The sequence below is a fragment of the Onychostoma macrolepis genome, chromosome 08, assembly GCF_012432095.1.
Source record: "Onychostoma macrolepis isolate SWU-2019 chromosome 08, ASM1243209v1, whole genome shotgun sequence".
NCBI lineage: Eukaryota > Metazoa > Chordata > Actinopteri > Cypriniformes > Cyprinidae > Onychostoma > Onychostoma macrolepis.
The window spans coordinates 10,478,523-10,501,501 of NC_081162.1; the positions used below are offsets into that span (position 1 = coordinate 10,478,523).

General features: G+C 36.9%; 2 protein-coding genes across 3 annotated transcripts; both read right to left on the minus strand.

Annotated features, from left to right (window-relative positions):
- Nucleotides 1-1,769: 1,769 nt before the first annotated feature.
- Nucleotides 1,770-11,114, minus strand: LOC131546380 (hereditary hemochromatosis protein homolog). The gene is made up of 2 exons (XM_058785938.1): nt 10,675-11,114; nt 1,770-1,997 (listed from the first exon to the last, which is right to left on the minus strand). The coding sequence occupies exons 1-2, from the start codon at nt 10,949-10,951 to the stop codon at nt 1,963-1,965; spliced, it is 312 nt and encodes a 103-aa protein (XP_058641921.1). The 5' UTR covers nt 10,952-11,114; the 3' UTR covers nt 1,770-1,962.
- A 629-nt stretch (nt 11,115-11,743) lies between these two features.
- LOC131546378 (major histocompatibility complex class I-related gene protein-like) lies at nt 11,744-19,481 on the minus strand. Of its 2 annotated transcripts, none has more exons than XM_058785934.1 (8): nt 18,491-19,481; nt 17,777-18,040; nt 17,386-17,664; nt 16,937-17,188; nt 16,636-16,758; nt 16,482-16,526; nt 16,349-16,367; nt 11,744-11,933 (listed from the first exon to the last, which is right to left on the minus strand). In XM_058785934.1, exons 1-8 carry the CDS (start codon nt 18,657-18,659, stop codon nt 11,876-11,878), a joined length of 1,209 nt encoding a protein of 402 aa, XP_058641917.1. In that variant the 5' UTR covers nt 18,660-19,481; the 3' UTR covers nt 11,744-11,875. The 2 variants fall into 2 exon arrangements, with proteins under 2 accessions (XP_058641917.1, XP_058641916.1); XM_058785933.1 differs by having other exon boundaries at nt 16,937-17,227.
- Nucleotides 19,482-22,979: the final 3,498 nt, after the last annotated feature.

Sequence of the window (22,979 nt, forward strand, 5' to 3'; positions counted from 1 at the left end):
GCATAAACAAACAGAGATTATCAGAGATTGATCAAATATATTTATCCATCCCACAGTCCGTTGATCGTGTCTTTTTATGTAATATATGTGTATATTAGGCTATTATTATTATTATTATTATTATTATTATACAGCCCTGAATGTTAAGAGATCGAAATGAAGGGAAAATAAATCAAATACATAACAACGAATATAAAAATATTACCAATACTAATAAAATACATGGACTTACAAGACTTGTGGGATGGATAAAAATGTTTTCTTGTCGGCCTATTTTATTATACTTTATGTAACATTTATTCATAATAAACTTATGAATACAGTCCGATACAGTCCAGTACGTAGCCTATGGTTAACACTTCAACCACCAGAGGTCGCTGTATACCTAAAAGCGCCAGCGGGTCAAATTTACCCATGCCATGACTACTGTTTTGATATGGCTAAACATGTCACTGTATTATGCCACTGTCTTCACAATGTCTAGAGTCATAAAATTATTATTTTTAGTCATCAGCTATATTTTTGTCCTGTTGTTTTAAGTTCACAGCTATTTTTAAGCAGGTTACACTAATCACTTTTCTTAATGATGAATATAAACCAGCCTGCAATGACAACGAGAATTACGAGGAAATAAATACATATTTGGGTGTTGTAATATTATAGCTAATAAAATGTTTCAAGATAACCCATGTTATTTAAATGACTAAAACACCCTAAATAGACTATTATAAGCAATACTAATTCACCACATTGCAAAGGATGTACAATGACAAATTCAAGTGCACAGTTTCACCTAATTAATTAATTTGTTTAGTTATATAATTTATCATTTGAATAAGAGAACAACACCAATCAACTTGGGGTATTCATAAAAATTGTTTTATTCATTACATCATAATTCAGATTTTTTTTTCAGGAATAAATAAGCAACACAGTAGCGAACCATAAACAATAAAAAATTGCAAACACAAATTAATATTTAATCCAAAGTTTGAACATTTATGAGTAGAGGAATAAACATCTAAAACATCTTCATTTGAACTTGATGACAGGAATTATGCGTAAATTTGTCTTGATGGCGCTTATAGGTATAAATGCCCCATTTTTGTTCTGGTTTTATGTAAACAATTTTTTTAACAATAAACAGGGATTGTAAATAACACAATTTTAGTAAAAGTCAATGACTGTAAGACTTGGATATTTTTAATTGAAAATATATTATGTAGCCTATTTGAAAAACAGCCATGGGTAAAATTACCCGTGGTGGTGTTAATATAATAATTTAATAATGTATTTTTTAAATAAAATATTAATAAATACATCTCTGATAATCCCAGGTTGCTATGGTCACGCTGGTTTGTTTACCCATTAATATCTCGTGACCACGAGGAATTTGAACCAAAAAGACTCAAGCTTCATTTTTTTTTTTAAACTTCCAGTGCCAGTCATTTCTTAATTTATGCCAGGAGTTATGTAAATGAAAACGAAGTCGAGATGGATATGAAGCTTGAGTCTTAGACCTTTTTAATGATGTATAGTTTGTGAAGTTTTACATTAAAACTAGCAGTAACTCTGAACTAATGTAAACAAAGAGCGCTGTGCACAGGTTAAGAGATTTTAAACAAGCACTATTAATGCACATTTAGTTAACCAGATGAAACAATACACATTTTAATGCTATAAAAGTGTGCACACATTGAGAGAAATAAACAGCAGATGTTTATATTAACAAATTCTTTAACTTGAGCAAACGCTGCTAATACACATATACATTTGTTAATAAAACGAAAGCATGCATGTTTTAAAGCTAGTGAATAAAAGGAAACTATCCGCCCGCATGCCTCTGCTCAATGACGGTGCCTGGATCAGCTGTGATCTGCGTCTCGGGCCGATGACGTCACTTCCAGGGAGGCATGCCCAGGCCTGTTGGACACGCCCCCGTGCCCTGACTCCACCCCCATGTCAAAACAGCGCCACAAAGTGAGACGCGCAGAAACCTGAAGCGCAAAGGGAAAACGGTATCGCAAGCTCAAACTTGACTGAAACACAAAATAAAAGCTGCATTGCAAATAAATTAGTAGATATGGCCATGGAAAATATGTATTGCAAAATCATTGCTTTTGCTCTGTTTCATTTATCTATTTTGCAATTCTTTATTTTTATTTGCAAAACTTATTTTCTTTTTGCAATACTTCATTTTCTTTTGCAATTCTTTATTTTTCTTTGCAAAACTTATTTTCTTTTGCAAAACTTTATTTTCTTTTGCATATATATGCGGCATTAAATTGACTCCATAGGATTGCGCATATATTCCCGCAGCTTTCGACTTTAAAATGAGGGAAATTCCTGCAAAACATTTATTCAATATAGCGTGTAGGTTAGATGAGTAAATAAATTCACACAACCAGTCATTTGAAAACAGCGTGAGTGATTCAGCTGTACAGCGTCTTCTCTCTTTGACCTTCTCTTCACATCTGCTGCACGCTGCGACACAAGACTTTAGCTCGCGTTTCGGTACAGCTGACAGAATTGTCAATTGCCTAATCGGTCATTGTTGCATCGTCACAGAAATGTATTATTTGCACGTCTTTTTAAGTCTTTCGGTACTCGTGCGCTCCAGAGGCGCTTTTCTGTGCGCTGCAGTCACATCCAAAGCGCGCGCTGCGAACAAACAAACACAGCTGGTTGCGCTTAAGTGGCCAAATACACACAAAATAATGTCAAAATGTTCGTCCTGGCGAGTATCCTCATAAGCATTGTCAGTTTTGTCTTAAGTTGCGAAAGAAATCTCATATGTATATGGTGCAAAACACAGGTGTGCGAGTGTGTTTCTTGATGATGTGTTCTTGATTTGTGATCCGTAGAATAGGATTTGTGTATCTGCAATGAAGGATTCGAGAAGGTGTAACAGTTGTGTTGTGTTTGTGGGAGAGAGAAAAAAATCTACAAGTTTGCAACTTTTGTCTGTGGCCTCAAATTTACTGATACACATGTGACTCTTCTCTACAACTACAAATTCCGCTGTCACAGACGCTCAGTTGTTTTGCACCAAATTTACCTTCATAAAAAAGTCTTTAGTCAAAAAATGGCACATAACAAACGGCTAAACTTTTATTCACTCCCGCAAGACGACAGAATGTTGCTATGGTTACAAATGCGGGAGTGACTGCTGTTCCGTACACACATGGAACGATAATTTACGGGACTCACTCCCGCATTTAAATGCGGTTGTCACTCCTGAAACTTGTAGTGTGTACGTGGCCATAAGTACAATACAGAACGTTCTGTTATTGTTTACACGGTCGTCAAGGATACGCAGAGAGAATGTGGGCAGCCACGCCATCGTTTTCAAAAGTAGTGTAAACGATAGGCGTATCCGATTCCGTAGCAAAAGTTATGCGTTTTAAAACGAAAATGCACTAGTGTAAACGGGGCCTAAAGGTGACAGGGCTTTCTCAATTCAGGCTCCAAAGTTTTGGAACACCTTACACTGTTAGATCAGCCTCTACGCTATCTGCATTCAAATCATCTCTTAAAACATTTTTCTCTTCTTAGGCTTATATGTAATTTGTTTACACATTCAGAAGATTTTGTTATATGTGTTTTATGTTTGTTTGATGTTTTGTGAATTTGATCAGTTTTTATAAGGCTTTCTTTTGTATGGTGATATGTCATGTTTTGTCTGTTGTGCAGCACTTTGCTCAGCACTCATGTTGCTTTTAAGGTGCTATATAAATAAATAAACCTGACCCTGACCTTGACCTTGGCATAAAACTATTACCAGTATATTCTGTCACAGGACTGTGACTGCAATGCATCGTCATTTGGACTACTTTTTGTACTGCTTTTGAGATTTTTACAATTAATAAATTGTGATACTGTACTATAAATTGTAACTGTCATGTTTTTCTTTTATTGTACATATTTTTAAGACACCTTTTACAATTTTCTGCAACATGCTGCAAAATGGGGTCACACCAGATAGTACTGAAAGCAAAGGTTTGCACTTTTACAATGCACAAATATGTAACACTGAATCTTTAAATAATGAGTTGACTGGTCCTGTAACATTACACTTTATTGCTTTGCAATGCATGTGCGAGCGTTGGGCGTCCTGCACCAGAATGGTCAGTAAAACACTCCCAGTCACCTATCATTCATATTAATGAACAATTTCAGAAGAAATAGAAATTATATATATTATATAAAAATTCCCTCTAGTGCATGATTACCTGTTAACCCATTGTTTCAACTAGAAACCTAAATGTTCTTATATTCTTATCATATACCTGTAGTTTTGCCAAGCTCTGCTATACTATTTATTTAAAAAATAACAGTATAACAGTGCAGTCTTTGGCATGTGGACTGTACCCTTTCTGTTTTTCTGATGACTTTTTATAGGGATAGAATTAAAAATAATGACAAATCCAAAAAACTAGAGACAATATGGATGATCGTAAATCAGATCCTAGTGCCAGCCATAGCCCAAAGCAGACCTAACCAACCAACTCTTTCACAGATTTGAACAGCTTGCAACATTAACACAAAAGAACACTTATTGATAAACCTAACTCAGGAAGGAGATTGTCCATTTTGGGGCAAGTGGCAAGATTAATGTTCAGAGACCATCACATGTAAATCCATGATGGAAATCACAAGCTAAAGACTTCCTTGGGTTGACTTCCCCCACTCAGACCAGGCTCCTTCTAGACCTTTCGACCTGTGTTCCTCACAGAACACGTCCTCACATTCACAGAATGGCTCAGAGACTACCTTTACATGTATAAATGCACCAAAATGATGCAAAAAAGACTTATGAACAAATATCATTCCTTTGCATAACTTCATATACACAGATACGCTGTTTTCTTTCAAATCAAAACGTAAATAAACATAGAAAACAGTGTATCCACGTGGCAAAGCTGACACAGAACAGTGTACGCAGTTTGCATCCAGCGGATACTCTCCAAATTGACGCTACGGTGACGCAGAGGAGAAGAATTGTTGAATAAAGTCGTTATTTTTATTTTCTTTGCGTACAAAAAGTATATTCTTGTCGCTTCATAAATTTCAGACTGAACCACTGATGGCAGATGGACTATTTTGATGATGCCTTTCATACCTTTCTGGTCCTTGACAGTGTTATTTACTTGGCAGTCAATGGGACAGTTACAAGCCTCCCGGTTTTCATCTTAAATTGTGAAACTTCACAGACACATTCTGGGGACACCTGAGATTTATATTACATCTTGTAAAAAGGGGCATAATAGGTGCCCTTTAAAAAATCGCTGTGGCAACACCATTTAAGACATCAAAAAAGGGGGACCTATTATACAAAATTCACTTTAGTTGGTGTTTGCAAGTAAATGTGCCTTAGCAGTGTGTGGACACAACCATCCTACAATTATAAAACATCTACCCCTCATTCACCCCCCAAGGTCTGACCAATCATAATGCTAAATTTGTCAATTTTGTCCGACAAACAAACCAGACAGGAGAGTAGATTAACGTCAGTGGATGTGAAAAATGGTGTACATTGATGTCTTTCCACTTTTGAAACAAAATACCTTCTGATGTTCATTCATGTTTATTTTGCGCTATAACTAGTAAAGAAGAGGAGGCGATCGGTTCACACTTGAACTGAGGAGCTACAGCGTAACCTGCACTGTCTTGTCTGTCGGCGTGTTGTCAGTTTCCTATTTAGTCCGCAAAGTGTTTTCCACTGCGTGAGAACATGATGTGTGGATGTGAGAGCGCCATGGCTTGTCAGGCATAGCAACAGTAGCGAACAAGCTGTTTTGATTTTCTGAGCAATATGATGTCATACTAATCAGGCTCGCCCACAACCGCTAAAAGACTGTCCCGTATTAGCATAATAGTTTCCGCCCTCAGCCAGTGCACTCTCTGTCATTTCCTCAAGCTAGAGCAGCTGTAGCGTCAACGTCTTGTAAGCAATGCAGGTGTTTTGTTGCTGGATATAAAAGTGAACATAGGAGTCTTCATTTTCTCTCGACATCAGATTCATTAAGGGCACAGTGGATTCATTTTATTTATGAAGGGAATGTGTCCAAGAAAATAGCTAAATTTGTTTGTGCAAATCATCACGAGACTGCTTTGCAAATGAGGTTAATTGAAACGCCATAGCTCTGAGCCCATATTCACAAAACATCTTAAGGCTAAAAGTAGCTCATAGCTTGACGATTTAGGAGAAAATCTTAAAAATAATGGGCGTGTCAGCCCTAAATTTAGGACTCCTAAATTTTTGCTCTAAAAGTATTTCACAAAGCGTTTTAGCGCTAAAACTAGCTTCTAAATCTGTGAAACTTTAGGAGTAGTGAAGAGGACTCCTAAGTCACTAAGACCAAGCCACAAACTATTCCTAAAATGGCTGTTGCCAACAATCTGCCTCGGAACATAAACATTTTAGAAAAATTTGACAATAATGAGCATTTTAAAAAGGTATCACCTTTGGTTTTGGAGGTTATCCCAACTCCAAATTTTCCTTTGATTATATCCTTGTTTTCATTAACCAGTTAGGTAAGAAGCAACAGCTGTTCTTGCGTCCAGTTTGGTTTTCTTTTACATTTGCATGTCTTACTATCAGCCATGATTATTCTACTCTGTTAATTAAAAGACTGTGTATATGTGTATCTGCTAAGTGTTTACAAGAAGCATATGTAAGAGGATGACAATTAGCTGAATATATACATGTTTAATTAGAGACACTTAATGACCTTTAGCCTGCATTTTAAAATCTTTATTTGAATGTGGCAACATAATATCGCGTGCTCTACAATATTTCTATGAATAAATCTCTGATGGAGACCCCTCCCCTATCAGCCAATCACTGTGTGCATAGATGGTATGCTGTCATCATCCATAGCAACGAGGTAAACCCCGCCTTTACTCTTGGCTTAAGATTTCTCCCAATTCCTTAATAAAAGTTTGTCTCAGCAGCTTTGTGAATAGGCTTTAAGAGAAAACTCTTAGCTAAAAACTTTTACTGCTATTTAGGAGAACTCTTAGTGCTAAGATAAAATGTTTTGTGAATACGGGCCCTGAGCTGCTCTTTTTTTAATAGTTCTCCTTTTCTGTTGAATGTAACACTGTTTTTACATTTTCTAAACCTATTCAAATTCTGGAAACTGTCCAACCTTCACAGAGCACGCATAGCCTTTACTTATAAGACAAAATATGACAATAAGTAACAGTTCACACAAAAATGAAAAATCTGTCCTTGTTTACTCACCCTCACCCTCACCCTCCTGTATTACCTTTAAAAGAAGACATTTAAAAGAAAATGCCTAAGTCTTTGAGAAAAAAAGATAGAAGAAGAAAATCAGTCGTAGTTGTTTGGCAAGACATGAGGAGAATTAAACTACATTGAGCAAACCCACACTGACAGGGAGAACATGAGAACTCCAGACAGAAAGCCCCGTCTCTATTGGAACTTCAACCGAGGAACTCTTTGCTGTGAGGCAACAGTGCTACACACCGGGCCACTGGGCCACAAGACAAAGCAGTTACTCTTTACCTATACAGCACCTATAGATGACCATCTGTGATACACGATTTCTTTTCATGGATTCCATTTTTACGTAATGTTTCTTCTTTCAGGTCTGACAAGCACATGTATGTGTATTTATCTGATAGATACTGGCCTAAGCTGTTTCAACAGTTTAATATGCACACATTCAACATTCTCTGATCGTCCACATGGATCAATGGACTTTTTTAATGAAATAAAAATAATAGGAAAGCAGTAAATTAACATACCTGCATTGATGACTGTCAAGAATGCCAAAAGCTATAGTCTCTATTAATTAATACTGGTGTCTTCCCTGAACATTATTGTATATTGTTCCTCTGCACCAATTCAAAGCTACTTGGGGAAGACATGCAACAGGGTGTGAGACAGAAAAGGCATTGCAGCCTAAACAATAAATAAATAAATAAATAAAGTCTTTGCCTAAACCTAATTAAATTGTTGACAGTGGTTCTACTGAGCTTAGGGCAATAAAAACCAAAGGCCGCCGGCTAGAAAGGCTTTATAAGAAAACTGGCCTTGTTGTTCACTCCTTGGCTTATACTGAACACATTAGGCAGTACAGGAATGCTCTTAATGCAGCCCGTTCATCTTATTTCTCCACTTTTATTAATAAGTCCAAAAACAGGCCTAGAACATTATTTACTTCAATTAAAAGTTAATTCAGCCTCCTTCACGGTCTCTAGAAAGCTCTGATCAAATGTGTGACGCTTTCCTGAACTTTTTTCAGAGTAAAACATCTGATACCTGTCTACACCCTACCTCTGCTCCCACTACTGAACTTCTCTCTTCAAGCCACGCTCATAGTCTCCCTAGTTTTGACTCTATCGCCCCCACAGTGGTTGATGAGATGATCAGGCTGTCTAACTCCTCTACTAGTCTTCTTGATCCTGCACCTACCCTCTTACTAAAGAATTGCTTGCCTGCCCTGTCAATACCCATCACTCATTTCATTAACATGTCAATATCATCCGGAACTGTACCTTCCAAGCTTAAGATTGCTGCTGTCACTCCAGTTCTTAAAAAGCATGGTCTCGAACCATCTTCCCTAAGTAGCTATAGGCCTATTTCTAACTTATCCTTTCTCTCTAAGATATTAGAAAAGTTGTTGCCTCCCAGTTACAGACCTACTTAACTGAACACAACCTCTATGAGCCCTTCCAGTCTGGTTTTCGCCCATTGCACAGTACGGAAACAGCCCTGGTTAAGGTTATCAATGATCTTCTTTTAGCTTCTGATTCTGGTGCTCTTAGCACTCTCCTTCTATTAGACCTCAGCTCAGCTTTTGACACTGTTTCTCATGAGATACTCCTTTCACGACTTTCAGAAATTGGAATTACTGGCACAGCCCTTGATTGGTTTTCCTCCTATTTGACTGGGAGGCAACAATTTGTTATATACCAGAATCACAGATCATCTACCAAATTCATCAGCTCTGGTGTACCTCAGGGTTCTGTTTTGGGCCCTCTCCTCTTCACCATTTATATGCTACCTATTGGACAAATAATTAAGCAATATGGGTTTAACTTCCACTGCTACGCAGATGACATTCAGATTTATTTTAGTACACCTTCCACTTCAGTGTTTCCTCCGCCTTCATTAACAAATTGCATCAAGGAACTCAAGCTTTGGCTAGAGGCAAATTACCTTAGATTTAACTCTGATAAAACTGAGCTAATTCTGATTGGCTCTAAAGCTGTTGTGTCAAAGCATTCTAGTCAACTGCTGGATCTGGATGGTGATCTGATTATGCCCTCCACTAAAGTTTGCAATCTTGGTGTTCTCATTGATTCTACTCTTTCATTCAACGATCATATTGGTAAAGTGGTTAAGACAGCTTTTTCCATCTACGTAATATCTCGCGTATTCGATCCTCTCTCAGTCAGCAAGATGTTGAAACTGTTATACATGCCTTTGTTACATCCCAATTAGATTATTGTAATTCACTTTTTTGTGGCATCTCAGCTAATAATATCAAACGACTACAGTATGTTCAAAACTCTGCTGCTCGCTTGATTACTCACACTAGAAAGAACGATCACATTACCCCTATCCTTTATCATCTTCATTGGCTCCCGGTTTCCTTGCGTATAAACTTCAAAATACTAATTCTCACTTATAAAGCCCACCATAACATTGCTCCTCCTTATTTATCTGATCTACTTCTGCCATATGTTCCTGCCCGTTCATTAAGATCTTCTAGTGAGGGATTGTTAGTCACCCCTAAATTTCGTCTGGTGACAATGGGAGCTAGGGCCTTCAGTGTTGTTGCTCCCAGATTGTGGAATGCTCTTCCCCAAACCATCCGTCAGGCATCCTCCCTTCTCTCCTTTAAAAACCTCTTAAAAAAACATTTTTTTCTGACTATTACTCTTCACGTCATTGACTGTGAACTGTACCCTGTTATGGATGTTTCTCATCATTCTTTCTGTTTGTAATCTAATCTTGTAAGTGGTTTTTTTTTTTTTTTTTGTGTATTGATGTCTATTGTCTCTGTTCCTTAAGCCTGATTTGTAAAGCGACCTTGAGTGCTAGAAAGGCGCTATATAAATAAAAATTATTATTATTATTATTATTACCTGAATTGAGCAAAGGCCAGTAAATGAGATCAATCAAATCACTGTGAGTTCACCAATAGCCAGCAGTGGGACACACTAGCCTGCTGAATGCAAATCTTCTTTATTTATATATTCATTATATATATATATATATAACTGTGTTTACTGAGCTGGTATTTTCACAGTAAAGTGCCCAGTAAACACTCATTAATTTTTATTTTTCACTAAAGAACCAAGTATTTTTTGTTGCTTCACCAGTTTACTTGAATATCAGATAAATTGATCTTTGGTTCCTTTCTACTTAACATTTACCAGCAACTCGTGTCTTCCTCCATATGATTAGTGCGGTTATGAGAACAGCCCAACACATGAACATCAGCACACTGATAACTACAGACTGACTGAAGGATCCTGGATCAGATTCAGCCACATCTGAAACTGGGGTGAAGTGATTAAAAACCAAATAGAAATCAGTAAGCTACAGTCATATAAAGTTAGTTTTGTAATTAAACCGAATATCGAATTTAATTTCCAAAGAGGCATTTTCCTTAATTGTAAGTTTTTATTTACCAAATGTAATGTCCAGTTTGTTGTCCTGACTGAGGTGCTTGAGCTTCATTGAACAGTTATATTTATGTTCCTCACGTAGCTCTTCTTCACTGATCACCAAACTCTTCCTCATCTGGTAAGTTCCGTCTCCGTTGGGCAGAATCTCTCCTCCTGTGATCTGATCATCATCCACAGGCTGACCATCTCTGAACAGGGTCAGGTTAATGTGACGGGGGTAAAAACCAGTGGCCAGACAGCTGATCTGAAGCCCATGAGAGTCTGAGAGGGTCTTTTTCATGAGTCTGACTCTGGGTTTAACTATACAGAGAAGGATGAGAAGTTTTACTGTTGCAAAACTATTGGGTTCACTGCATTAGTCATTCATTTATCATAAGCATGTTTCATATGGTATTCAGAGGCACATTCTCTGTCCGCACAGCTGTCTGGGATATATTTTTTGATCATGCATTTTTCTTAATTATACTCAAGTTAATAAGGTTGATCCTCACACCTTTTCTCAGCACATTGTTCTTCTCCATATTCAGGTACCTTCTCAAAGTTTTAATGCAAATAGGATGATAAACATTTTCATACATAAAGTTTTCATGAACACGTTTTAGTTGGTTCCATGTTATCACCCACAGCATTTTTATCTGGATAGTATGTTTTCCTATGTCAAAAATAAACTCCTCCATATTTTGTCCACCGAAAGCATCCCAGTAATGAAGTTGACCTGGTTTATTGCTGTACAAAAGTTCACATCCAACAAGTCTCTGATGAACATGTACACCTTCAAATGAATGAAACAAAAGTAAAGATGTATTATTCTTCAATAACATAGTACAATATAAAATGTAAAAAAAGGAAAAAATTATGTAGAAGCCAAAAAGCTACATGTACTAAAGAGTACAATGACACAAATTAGATTATTGATTTTAAGAAAAAATAATAATAAACACATAAAAGCTACATGTGTTATTAAATATTTTGTGTGTTGATATTGATATGTAGTCTATAGCTCTCACCATCTGTGTGATTTTGGTGCTCCTTAAGATAAAAGGCTCGATCTTTCATATCATAATACATATCACGCAATACAACACCAGCATCACTTTGCTCATCATAGTATTTTGAATCACTGTGAGAGCGATAGACAGGTTTCCACGTGGTTGAGTCATAATACGCTATTTGCACATCATCCAACATCAGCACAACACTGAACTCAGGAAATTGTGTTTGTCCAACTATATATGTTGCCAAAGCCATCAGTGAGTGAGAACCTGCGGATACACATGGACAAGCATATAATATTAGTACAATGTCAAATTACATCATTACTGTAGATACAAATTGGCATTCCTGCAAACCTCTACAGAAAGGGACACAGAGGCCAGAAACCATCAAGTTATTTTTATTTGTTTGGTTAGAAAATCCAAAGGCTGTGGAAAGAAAACAATTGCTTGACTTGTTGTCAAAGGCTGTTTACATGAACTGCAATGCACATCGACAACAAGGCATGCAGCTCATACTGAATACTCAAAAAACGTGTCTCCCTTCTCGGACCTTCAAGAATACCTTTACTGATCCACAGGTTCAGTAGGAGTAGGTCTAAGGGTGGGGTTTAGTTATAGGGACACATAAGGTCAACATCAATGTATTATGTTAATAAAAATAATCATACACTGATTATGTTGTTATTAGGGCATTACTGTTTTATAATGTACTAAACTGAACATTTGCACTTGCACTGAAGTGCAAATCCTATCTCTCATAAAACACTAATTATAAATAGCATCTAAACACATTTTACACTTAGTGGTGGCTATTTGCACTTAGTGTCCCTCCGCTGTTTGTACTTCGTGTAAATAACATCTAATGCAAACAGCCTCTGCAAAAAGAAAACAACAACAACAAAAAACTCAAGCGTAAAAACAGCTATAAGATGTTTACTAAAAGTCAAAGACTACTAAGTAATTAGCCAAAAATTGTTTGCATGACTTTACAAATTTTCAAAAGTCACGTCTTTTTAAATTAATTAGGCACTAAACAACCTAACCAGTATTTTCCAAAGGAAAGATTCTCAAAACTGCACTATTCCCCAAAAACTTAACCAGCAAAAACCAAGCTAGTATTTGCAGCAAGATTTAGTGCACAGACATTCAAAAACACAGATTTGTGACCGTGCTCACCATATGGTTGGAAATATACAGGATAGCACCACTAACATTCCTGAGTTAACAACTGGCCAAAATGACAACATGCACACAAGAATAAGCATTCTCTCAAATAATTAACACCAGTGGCTCAGAACAAAAAAGTACAGGTGAGGTGCGCTACTTTTAAGAGTGTCCTCTTATCGTGATTATTGTCCGTTATCAACAGTTTGTTGTTGTTTTTTCGTCTTCGTTTTTTGGCGTGTAACAAAGCACTTACTGCCACCTGTTGGTGTGCGTGAATTGTCATGTCTTCAGTCTCTGATATCAGTTTCACACCAATATGAGGGGCGTCGCTAAGGTATGAGAGAGTAGTTGCCAATTTAGCAATTTTTTTGCCAAATTTAGCAACTTTTCACACTACCCTAGTAACTTTTTCTTCCAAAAGCACCTAGCAACAAATTTAGTTAATTTTACAATTTATTTGGCAACTTTTAGCAACTTTTGATAAGTGATTCAAACAATAAAAAGGCACACATTTTCCATCCAAATTACACAAGAGGAAACCAAAGATGCCTAGCAGTAGGCTACACACCTCACGTGAATTAACACTTTGTGTTAGTAGCTTGTACCTGCGATTGTTGATCAGTTATTACAATGTAAGAACAATATCTAGAAAAATGGAAAAGGTACTAGTAATTTTCCAGGACATTATCCATTGTCCATTATTCATTATCCATTGTAACCCTGTAACCCGAAAACACAAAATACAATACGTAATTTGAAATCCAGGTAAAAAAAAACCTGTGAAAAATCTATACATAAAATTCCTTCACATTAAAATAGTAGATTGTGCCCTATTTTTACAGAATTTTCTTAGAGTGTAGCACACTAACTAACGGCTAATACACACACAGTGATCATGCCTCCCTGCCAGATATTTAAGATCCAGCCCCAGATGGCAGACCCTGTCAGAAAATATCCATTTTGTCTGGTAACAGAACAACTTGTCAGCAAAACTGCCTAATACCCAAAACCCGTTAACAGCAAGTCTTGTCTGTTACCCAAAATAACCAAAGCTCTATTAATATTCTTCTGCAAGAAGTTGACTGAGTAAAGCCAGTGAATAGCAGAAGCAGGAGACGAAGTGATGATGATAAAAAAGTTTATTGAATCAGTTGAGTATGTCTCAATGCTCAGATTTCATCTGACCTTGAATTTCCATGAGCATTCCCTCTTATCTCTTATTCATGAAGACAAACTGCCCTTGAAACACACAGTCATAAGACTAAACAACAATGGAAAAATAATATATAAAAAACAACAATATAGTGTAATATAAATGACTAATCAATTAATGAATAAATGAAATTAGTATATAAATGGTTAAAATGATTATATATATATATATATATATATATATATATATATATGATTATTATTATATATGATTAAATGCAATCATAAAACAATTAAATGATAAATGATTATGTATGAATCAATTAATTAATTAATTAATCAATAAAGAATCAATGAATATAAAAGAAAGAAATTAAAACTTAGCAACACACTCTTGAAGCAACACACACAGTTTGCATTTGAGGATCCTTAGATCCTTCAAAAGTAGTACAGTGGTTCTTGAAACTTAATTAAGAAACCTGCACATTGGGAAATACAGGTGCATCTCAATAAATTAGAATGTTGTGGAAAAGTTCATTTATTTCAGTAATTCAACTCAAATTGTGAAACTCGTGTATTAAATAAATTCAATGCACACAGACTGAAGTTGTTTAAGTCTTTGGTTCTTTTAATTGTGATGATTTTGGCTCCCATTTAACAAAAACCCACCAATTCACTATTTCAACAAATTAGAACATGGTGACATGCCAATCAGTTAATCAACTCAAAACACCTGCAAAGGTTTCCTGAGCCTTCAAAATGGTCTCTCAGTTTGGTTCACTAGGCTACACAATCATGGGGAAGACTGCTGATCTGACAGTTGTCCAGAAGACAATCATTGACACCCTTCACAAGGAGGGTAAACCACAAACATTCATTGCCAAAGAAGCTGGCTGTTCACAGAGTGCTGTATCCAAGCACGTTAACAGAAAGTTGAGTGGAAGGAAAAAGTGTGGAAGAAAAAGATGCACAACCAACCGAGAGAACCGCAGCATTATGAGGATTGTCAAGCAAAATCGATTCAAGAATTTGGGTGAATTTCACAAGAAATGGGCTGAGGCTGGGGTCAAGGCATCAAGAGCCACCACACATAAGGAATTTGGCTACAGTTGTCATATTCCTCTTGTTAAGCCACTCCTGAACCACAGACAACGTCAGAGGCGTCTTACCTGGGCTAAGGAGAAGAAGAACTGGACTGTTGCCCAGTGGTCCAAAGTCCTCTTTTCAGATGAGAGCAAGTTTTATATTTCATTTAGAAACCAAGGTCCCAGAATCTGGAGGATGGGTGAAGCTCATAGCCCAAGTTGCTTGAAGTCCAGTGTTAAGTTTCCACAGTCTGTGATGATTTGGGGTGCAGTCATCTGCTGGTGTTGGTCCATTGTGTTTTTTGAAAACCAAAGTCACTGCACCCATTTACCAAGAAATTTTGGAGCACTTCTGCTGACCAGCTTTTTGAAGATGCTGTTTTCATTTTCCAGCAGGATTTGGCACCTGCCCACACTGCCAAAAGCACGAAAAGTTGGTTAAATGACCATGGTGTTGGTGTGCTTGACTGGCCAGCAAACTCACCAGACCTGAACCCCATAGAGAATCTATGGGGTATTGTCAAGAGGAAAATGAGAAGCAAGAGACCAAAAAATGCAGATGAACTGAAGGCCACTGTCAAAAAAACCTGGGCTTCCATACCACCTCAGCAGTGCCACAAACTGATCACTTCCATGCCACGCCGAATTGAGGCAGTAATTAAAGCAAAAGGAGCCCCTACCAAGTATTGAGTACATATACAGTAAATGAACGTACTTTCCAGAAGGCCAACAACTCACTAAAAATGTTTATGAAGTATTCTAATTGGTGGGTTTTTGTTAAATGTGAGCTAAAATCACCACAATTAAAAGAACCAAAGACTTAAACTACTTCAGTCTGTGTGCATTGAATTTATTTAATACACGAGTTTCACAATTTGAGTTGAATTACTGAAATAAATGAACTTTTCCACAACATTGAGATGCACCTGTATACATTATATTCAGGTTACATTTTCTGGGATTTTAATTAAAACATATATTTCCATTGATCAAATATCAAATGCAATTTGGTGATAACAAACAAACAAACAAAATTCAATGCTATTCTCCAATCAAGTTTGAGACATTTCTAAAGACAAAAATATATTACCTTACCAGCAAGAAATACAGCTGCAATAATTTGTTATTGTTGTGTACCTATTACATTCCTTCATTTTCCATCTTTTCACTCGTCATTATCGTCGTTATCAACATAACCCAAATGGCATCCACCAAGCAAATGCTAAGATATTTTAGGTATAGTCTTGACCTTGTTTTTTTTACCTAACATAGACTCACTTTTCATTAGAGGCAGAAGCTGAAAAAAAAAAAAAAATTCTTTAGTTACAAGTTTCTCAAATTAAATTGCTGCTGAATGCCCATTACTTGTAAATTTTTTTATTGTAAATACTTTAAAACACAGTGTACTCACATGGAGTAGGATAGTATTTATTCTGTGATGTCTCAGATCCTCGTCCTGAACAAGAATGACACAGTTATAGTAAATACTACAGAAACACAAAACTGTGTATGTGAATGTTTAAACAGAATTACATGTAATGAACTGGACTGAACAGATCATTTACCAGCAGCCTGTCTCTTCCTCCATACGATGAGTACAGTTATGATGAAAACAACCACACACATGAACACCAGCACACTGAAAACTACAGACTGCGTAGATGATCCTGGGTCAGATTCAGCCACATCTGAAATTAAGGTAAAATAAATTAAACTGGAGAATAAAATCCTATATGAAAAAGATTTTTACCTTATTCAAAGTAGACCTGTTTTAATTAATCATTTTGATTACTAAATATACTGTTTGATTTGGTTTTAATGTACTCAAAAGCTGCATTGCTTGAATGTTTGTTAGTTTTTCTTTACCAAATGTAATGTCCAGTTTGTTGTCCAGATTGAGGTGCTTCATTGAACAGTTGTATTTATGTTCCTCACGTAGCTTTTCTTCACTGATCATCAAACTCTTCCTCATCTGGTAAGTTCCGTCTCCGTTGGGCAGAATCTCTCCTCCTGTGATCTGATCATCATCCACAGGCTGACCATCTCTGAACAGGGTCAGGTTAATGTGACGGGGGTAAAAACCAGTGGCCAGACAGCTGATCTGAAGCCCTTGAGAATCTGAGAGCGTCTTCCTCATGAGTCTGACTCTGGGCTTCACTACATAAAAATGTTACTTTTGTAAAACTAAGTTAAGTTTATTGCTTTAGTTATTAATTTATGCTAATCATAATTCATAAAGCAATCAAAGGCAAAGGTATTTTCTGTCAGCACTGCTGACTGGTCCATACTTAGGTTAATCAGCATAAGTCACTCACCTTTTCTCATGACATTGTTCTTTTCCACGTTCAGGTACCGCCGCAAGGTTTTAATGCAAATAGGGTGATAAACATTTTGAAGAACGAACTTTACATGAAGCTGCTTTCCTTGCTCCCATGCTATTCCCCATTGCATTGTGTTGTGGATTTCATTTTTTCCCATGTCAAATGTGAGATCCCCAATATTTTGTCCATCAAAAGCATCCCAAGACTTAAATAAACCTGGTTCATCATTGTTCAATAATTCACATCCAACAAGTCTCTGAGTAACATGTAACACTGTATGTGAATGGAAAGAAATTTAATTAAATCCTACTGGCCTTCACCGACATAGCACAATATAAGATGCAGTGAAAATTTTGTCTGGTATTAATTCATTGCTTAGACTAACCTGTGTCATCTGTGTGATTTAATCGATCCTTACAATGTAATTCCCAATTTTTCAGGTTGTTATAAATATACTGAAATACAACACCAGCATCCCTTTGCTCTTCATCATAATATTTTGATTCACTGTGAGAGCGATAGACAGGTTTCCATGTGGTTGAGTCATAATATGCTATTTGCACATCATCCAACATCAGCACAACACTGAACTCAGGAAATGGTGTTTGTCCATTTATATATGTTGCCAAAGCCATCAGTGAGTGAGAACCTGTGAATACACAAGGGAAAGCATTCAATAATAGCGTGACCTCAAATTTACCATTACATAAATACATTCCTGATCGCATCTTTAAAGACAGAAAAAGTGGTCAAATATAAATACAATAAATAGATGAGTCATTTTTTAATTGTATAGTGCTTTTCACAATCCATGTTGTTTCAAAACAGATTTGCAGTACCCCCAGACAGTAATCTCTGCAGGTTGACTGATGTGTGCATCTGTGGTTTGTATTTCTGGATTCCCATGTAATAGCTGTGTACATTTTACAGTGTTACATGCAGTAGTTTTAATTATAGTAGTTTTCACTTAGTACATGAAAATCTGTGCTGACCTAAACTGTCAATAGGATTTAATATATGCAGACATTCAAAACCATTTGTGACCATAAACATTAAATGGGTGAAAGTGAATAAGGTATCAGACAGTAAACTATCCTACCTGCTCTGACGAACGTCAAGCATGACAACAAATACACAAGCACAAACATTTTTTCCATAAATAATCTGGTGTTGGGTCCAATATCCCCCATACTTCCTTCTTCTACTTTTACTTTTTCTCTTCTTCTTTTTCTTTTACTTGGGTTGCCTATATTGCATTCTGTGTCCATATCGCCACCTACTTTGTTGTTATGGCTGGTTTATTTAATTAACATCAATTTCTTATTTCCTCTATTCCTACTCTTTCCTTGTAATTTAATTATTTATATATTTGTTTTACAACCATTTTTTTTATATATTTTTTATTTATTTTGCCAACTCATCCCTTTCATTTCCAGCTATTCTTACATGGACTTGTACCCAGCAAAATCCTACTACCACTCCTTTGTATATTACATATTGACATTAATATCTCAGTCAGGTTTCAGGCCCCATCATAGCACATAAACTGCACTTGTTAAAATTACAAATGACTTGCTTCTTGCTTCAGACCAAGGCTGTCGGGTCTCGGGTCTGATCACCTGTATCTTTGCTGTGTCTGTGTATGTGCGGTGTGTTGTGTTGGGTGCGTGGCTTTGTTTTGACAGCTCGCCACATGCTCTTTATCCGTGTTGTTGTGTCTCCACCCCCCTTGTTTCCCTGTTTGTTAGCTCATCTTCTCTCACACCTGGTTCTTGTTCATCTAGTTATCTTCCCCTTTAATAGCTCTCAGTGTTTCGCTGTCTTTTGTCAGACTGTTGTGGTTTATACCATTGTTCTGACTGCCATAGGTTGTATTGTTACCTGTCCTGTCTTGTCTCGTTCAGGCTCGAGTGCTCGTAGCTGCAAGTTTGTTTTCCTGCTCCCTTCTGTGCGCTCAGGTGGACTTATCTCGGCGTCCGCCGTCCCTGGGTCTCTGTGGACTCTCTAGTGGATTTCTCTGCATCTCCCTCGGATTAGCGAGCTGCCTTGCCGGCATCGTCTCCACTGCCGCGGTCGCGGCTTCTGCTAGCCTTCATCACCCACCCATTCGAGTGGTAGGAGATTCTACATCAGGGTTCCTCAAATCTTTCCATGGAGGGCCAATCTGCTGCAGAGTTTAACTCCAACCCTGATCAAACTCACCTACCTGTGTTTTTTTTCCTAATGATCTTGAAGATGATTAGCATGCTCAGGTGTGTTTGATTAGGGTTAGAGCTAAACTCTGCAGGAGTGGGCCAGATTTGAGGATGCCTGTTCTACGTTCTCACGAACTGTCCACTGAAGCGATCTACTTTATTTGCTGTGTTTGACACGATAGATCATGACATACTCATAGATCGATTACAAAACTACACGGATATTCAATGGCAGGCTTTAAGATGGTTTAGATCCTACCTGTCCAACCATTATCACTTTGTTTATGTAAATGGGCAATCATCTCAATTAACGCCAGTAACGTATGGAGTGCCACAAGGATCTGTTTTAGGCCCTCTGCTATTTTCAGTATATATGTTGCCCCTTGGTAATATTATTAGAAAACACACGATTAGTTTCCACTAGTACTGTCAATCGATTAAAAAATTTAATCCCGTTAATCACAGTCACGGGCTGTGATTAATCATGATTAATCGCAAATTTAAAATACTAGGATTTACCTGTAAATGTGTTGAAAAAGAAATGCATGTAACTAGTTTAAGGAAACAGAACCTTTCACACTTCAGCCAGGTATGATACATAATCCTTATTATTCTTTTATCATTATTCTTTTGTTTTTGTTCAGCCATTATCAGCCTTTATACTGGTAATAAAACGTTTACCAAGCCACATCGCTTCAATCCCAGTATACATTTACCCAACTATTATCAAAAGTATTTCTAAATAAATACAAAAAATCATTTTCTTGGGACCTTATGTATTATGACAAAATGCATTATGAAGAAGAATTGGACCTGTTCTGCAGCTGCATTAGAGCTAATATTAGCATCATGCTACATAAAACAATTTATGAGATTAATAGTACACTTTTACTCAGAACTCACTTCAAACCAGTGTTTGTAATAACTTCCTTTTGCGATCACATGTGGAATTCGGTCGTTTATTGTTGTTAAAATATGCTATTTATATTGCTGCACAAATTAGCATTTCAGATGTACACATTCAATCTCAAGAAAATCACATACAGACCATATCCTATCGTAATCGTGTGTTAATTATCTTATATAATCTATAGTGGCTGTTGTCATGTTTATTTCTGCTGCTCTGGCTGAAACTCATGTTGTTTGATGTTACAACCGCCTCTTCATTCTTAAGTTGCCAGGGATACATTTCAAGTATAATACACATTAGTAAAAGGATCTATTTTAATTTTTATTTGTCTATATACACTTTGGGAGGCCGCGGTACATTAAAAAAAGTAGCCCAAAAAAACGCAACCCGCTCTGTCATTTTTCCCGCGACTGTATTTTCAAAATAGCCCACTTGTGCCGTTACCCTGGCAACAATGGTGCTGTACCCTCGTCACACAATGATAGATAACCTTCCGCGCTGCGATGATGGGAAGAAGTTGGAGTCAAACCTTATCAAACGATTAATCTGCGTTTAAAAAAATATTAACGCGTTAAATATTTTGGATTAATCGCATGCGTTAATGCGTTAATGCGTTAACGCGTTAACGTTGACACCCCTAGTTTCCACTGTTATGCTGATGATTAACTATACATTTCAACAAGACCAGATAAAAATTTTAAAATATCTAAAGTGCTAAAAATGTAAAAGATTGGATGACCAATAATTTTCTCTTATTAAATTCGGATAAGACAAAGATATTATTTATTGGACCAAAAAAAAAAGATTACAATCTGCATCTAGACGGATGTACTGTTACTTCCCCTACAGTCAAAAATGTGGGTGTTATATTAGACAGCAAGTTGTCTTTTGAAAATCATTTTTTAATTTTTTTTAAACACTTCATTTCGATAGTCCACTTTAGACATTCTACTAACAGTAAGTAACTTTGCAACTACATGTCAACTAGCACTCATTAGCGTATTAGTAGACTGTCTGCTTAATATCTTCTAACATTTTATTTTGATGGGCCCACAACATACTGACTATGAGAAACTTTGCAAGTAGATGTCAACTTATTCTACTAAACCTAAACCTACCCTGAGAGTTAGTAGACATGTAGTTGCAAATGAATGAGAATTAGTTGACATAAAGTTACAAAGTTACTTATAGTTAGTAGAATGTCTAAAGTGGACTATCGAAATAAAGTGTAACCTTTAAATGTTACAAAAAAAGTATTCTTCCATCTTAGAAACATTGCCAAGCTACGGAACATGCTACCTGTTTCTTGTGCAGAAAAGCTAGTTCATGCATTCATGACCTCAAGTCTGGACTATTGTTGTCACAAATCCTGCCCTTTGGTCTTCCATCTGCTCGTCACCCCAGACTACAGTACATTTCCCATGCTCCACTTCACTGATTTCACTCTCACCTGCAACCAATCATACACACTATAAATATGAGGCCCAGACCATCATTCAGGGCCAAGTATTGTTTGCGTTTATCTCTCTCCTAGCGATAGCATCTTTACGGAGACAGTTCCTTGTTCTAGTGTCTAATTCCCAGTTCCTAGCTCTAGTCTAGTTTAGTCATGTCCAGTTTCGCCTGATAACCTGTTTCCTGATCACCTGCCTGTCTTGGATTTATCTCTTGTCTTGTCGTTTGGACTCTGTCTGCTCCTTGCCTGGATTAGTGCTTGTTTGTGGATTACCCGTTTGTTTCCCTTGCCCTCTGGATTACTTTCACCGTCGACTGAGCTACGCCTGTCTTTGGGTTACTCTTTAGTCTTGTCCTCTATATACCTGTTTTCCATTGTCTGACCCCTTGCCAGTTTTATGACCACATCTTTAAATAAAGCTTTGCATATGGATCCGCACGTCTCTCATCTCAGTCGCCCCGTTACAATTGTAATGCACTGCTAGGTGGTTGTCCTGCATCTTCAACAAGCTACAGGTAGTCCAAGATGCAGCTGCTAGAGTTCTTACCAGGTCAAGAAAATATGATCATATTAGGCTACCCCAATTTTACAATCTCTGCACAGGCTACCTATTAAGTACCGTATCAGTTACAAAATATTACTACTTACTTATAAGGCCCTAAATGGTTTAGCTCCTGCGTACCTAACTAGTCTTCTATCACGCTATAATCATGCTCCCTAAGGCTGCAAATCTCAAGACTTTTGGTAGTACCTAGGATAGCAAAGTCCACTAAAGGAGGTAGAGCTTTTTTGTATTTGGCACCCAAACTCTGGAATAGCCTTCCTGATAATGCACGTTTTTTTGCTTGGGTTGAACACATAATTTTTTCTCTATAATTTTTCTCTATTTGCTTCTCTGTTTCTGCCACGGGCAGGTACAGGTACAGGTAATTCCGAGGTAACTAGGAATTACAGGTACATCTCAATAAATTAGAATGTCTTGGAAAAGTTCATTTATTTCAGTAATTCAACTCAAATTGTGAAACTC

Excerpts from the sequence above, each read along its gene's own strand:
- LOC131546378 (XM_058785933.1), bottom strand. The coding sequence starts at position 18,659 with ATGGACACAGAATGCAATATAGGCAACCCAAGTAAAAGAAAAAGAAGA. Across the intron at positions 18,041-18,490 it reads CTTGACGTTCGTCAGAGCAG|GTTCTCACTCACTGATGGCT; the intron begins GTAGGATAGTTT and ends GTGTATTCACAG. Across the intron at positions 17,665-17,776 it reads AAATCACACAGATGACACAG|TGTTACATGTTACTCAGAGA; the intron begins GTTAGTCTAAGC and ends ATTCACATACAG.
- LOC131546380 (XM_058785938.1), bottom strand. The coding sequence starts at position 10,951 with ATGAAAAAGACCCTCTCAGACTCTCATGGGCTTCAGATCAGCTGTCTG. Across the intron at positions 1,998-10,674 it reads CAAACTGGACATTACATTTG|GTTTCTGCGCGTCTCACTTT; the intron begins GTAAATAAAAAC and ends TTTGCGCTTCAG.